At 76.9% G+C, this 2,139-nt stretch overlaps 1 protein-coding gene across 1 annotated transcript in view; it reads right to left on the bottom strand.

Moving 5' to 3' along the window:
* The window catches only part of H696_05343 (hypothetical protein), a gene marked incomplete at both ends in the record, with an annotated part of 6,208 nt that overhangs the window by 2,364 nt on the left and 1,705 nt on the right, over window positions 1–2,139 (bottom strand). The window contains one exon of the mRNA XM_009499190.1: window positions 338–2,097. Within this exon, the coding sequence (XP_009497465.1) occupies window positions 338–2,097 (1,760 nt within the window). The remainder of the gene's footprint in view (window positions 1–337; window positions 2,098–2,139) is intronic.

The following is a 2,139-nucleotide window of genomic DNA, read 5'->3' as shown; positions in this document are numbered from 1 at the left end:
AGGAGGGACAAAGAGTGACAAAGAGGGACAAAGAGGGACAAAGAGGGACAAAGAGGGACAAAGAGGGACAAAAGAGGGACAAGAAGACACACAGAGGAACAAAGAAGAACAAGAAGACACACAGAGGGACAAGAAGACACACAGAGGAACAAAGAGGGACAAGAAGACACACAAAGGAACAACGAAGAACAAGAAGACACACAGAGGGACAAGAAGACACACAAAGGGACAAGGCCAGCGGGCGCGCAGACGTGCGGTCAGTAGGCGGCCTCGGGCGAGCGGCGAGCAGGCCCGGCGGCCTTGTGGCGCGGGCGCGGGGAACAAGCGCAAGACACACCTTCCCCTCGTTCGGGGACAGAAGGCTGATGCTCCGGCCGTTGGACAGCACCGGCACCGAGACGCCGGTCTGCCGGGGCCCGGTGCCGGTGCTGACCAGCCCGGCGGCGATGAGGGCACGCGGGGTGTGGAGGGCCGGCAGGCCGCGCGGGGGGGGCTCCTCGGCCGAGTGCAGCACCGAGGCCGATCGGCTCCGGGGCCCGGGGCCGTGGGGAGCCGCCGGCGGGGACGACCGGAACATCAGCCCGCTGAGGGCGGCCCCGGCGGCCGGGTCGGCCGGACGCCCGGCCGACGTGTCCGAGTGCTTCCAGACGATCTGCACGCGGCGGCGCTTGAGCTGGCGCTCGACGCGCAATGGCAGCAGGCCGTCCGCCGGCGGGGGCCCGTCGCCGGGGGGCCGGCCCGGGCCCGGGGCCGGCGTGGCCGGGGGCGGCGTGGCCGGGCGGAACCCCTGGGCCAGGGAGGCCCCGAGCCCGGCCATGTCGTACCCGAGCCCGAGCCCGGCCCCGAGCCCGGCGGTCAGCTCGCTGAGCGACCGCAGGAGGGTGGGGCTGCCGCCGGGGGCCGGGCCGGGGCGACCGGCCGCCGGGGCCCCGGGCGCCGACCCGGCGGCCAGAACCGGCGACGGGGTCTCGGACACCGGCTCGCTGCCAGGCCGGGCCGGGAGCCCGCGCCCGGCGAAGGGCGGCGAGGCGCCGGCCATGCCGGGCCCCGGGTCCGGCCCGGCCCCCATGCCGGCCGCGGCCAGCGTGTCGACCGAGGCGAAGCGCGGCCGGCCCGGGCCCGGCGCATCGGCCGCCGGCAACCCCGGCCCCGGCCCCGGCCCCGGCCCGGGGGGGCCCTCGCGCAGGAGACTCTCGATGCGCTGCTGGTAGGGGGCCCAATCTTCGGGGGCCTCGTCCAGCCACTTGATGCTGGACATCTCCACCACCAGGAGCGTCCCCTCGGGCCAGAGGGTGCGCGCCTTGCCGGGGCCGGCGTTGTCCAGCGACAGGGCCGGGCCGCCGGGCGGGACCGGACCCGATGGGGCCGGCAGTCCGGGCCCGGCCACCAGGCCCGGGGCCTTCGCCTGGCTGCCGGGCCCCCCCGGGGCCCACACCGCCGGCAGCACCGGGACCAGGAGCTTGCGCAGGCGCCCGCTTCGGAAGAGCAGCACCAGCACCAGCATCACGGTCCCCTCCGGCGGGAGCATGCCGGCCAGCACGCGATCGCGCAGCCCCGGCGGCGGGCAGCCGGCCGAGCCGTCGAGCCGGTCGGCCAGCACCTCGCACAGGAGCCCGGCCTGGGGCAGGGGCATGGCCGGGTCGCGCTGCGGCCGGAAGAACCAGCCGCCCTGGAACCAGCGGACATCCACCACGGGGTCCGTGTCGTCGGGGGCCGGGGCCGGGGCCGGCTGCTCGCCCGGCGGGGGGGTGGCCGGGCTTCGCAGGACCGAGGGCGAGGCCGGGGCGTCGGGGCTGGGGCTGGCCGCCGGCCCCGGGGCGTCGGGCTTGCGTCCGGCCGCGGCCCCGGGCAGGGCGCTGGGGCTGGCGGCGGAGGCGGCCGTGGGCGCCGTGGTGGATGGGACGGTGGCGGCGGCGGCGGCGGCGGCCGGAGGGACAGGGCTGCCGCCACTGGCGCCGGGGCTGTCGGCCCTGCTGGTGGCAGGCCCGCCGGCGGGCGGACTCGCTTCGGGAGCCAGGCCGCCATGGGGCACGGCAGTCACCAGCGCCGAGGACGCGGAGGTCGACGGGGGTCCGGTGCCGAAGTCGGCCACACTGGCTGAGCTGGTGTTCCCGGCGAGCCGGGCCACCCGGGGGATGG

Source organism: Fonticula alba (genome assembly GCF_000388065.1).
Source record: "Fonticula alba strain ATCC 38817 unplaced genomic scaffold supercont2.10, whole genome shotgun sequence".
NCBI lineage: Eukaryota > Rotosphaerida > Fonticulaceae > Fonticula > Fonticula alba.
The sequence above is the reverse complement of the archived record's forward strand: the minus strand, read 5'-3'. Positions and strand labels throughout refer to the sequence as shown.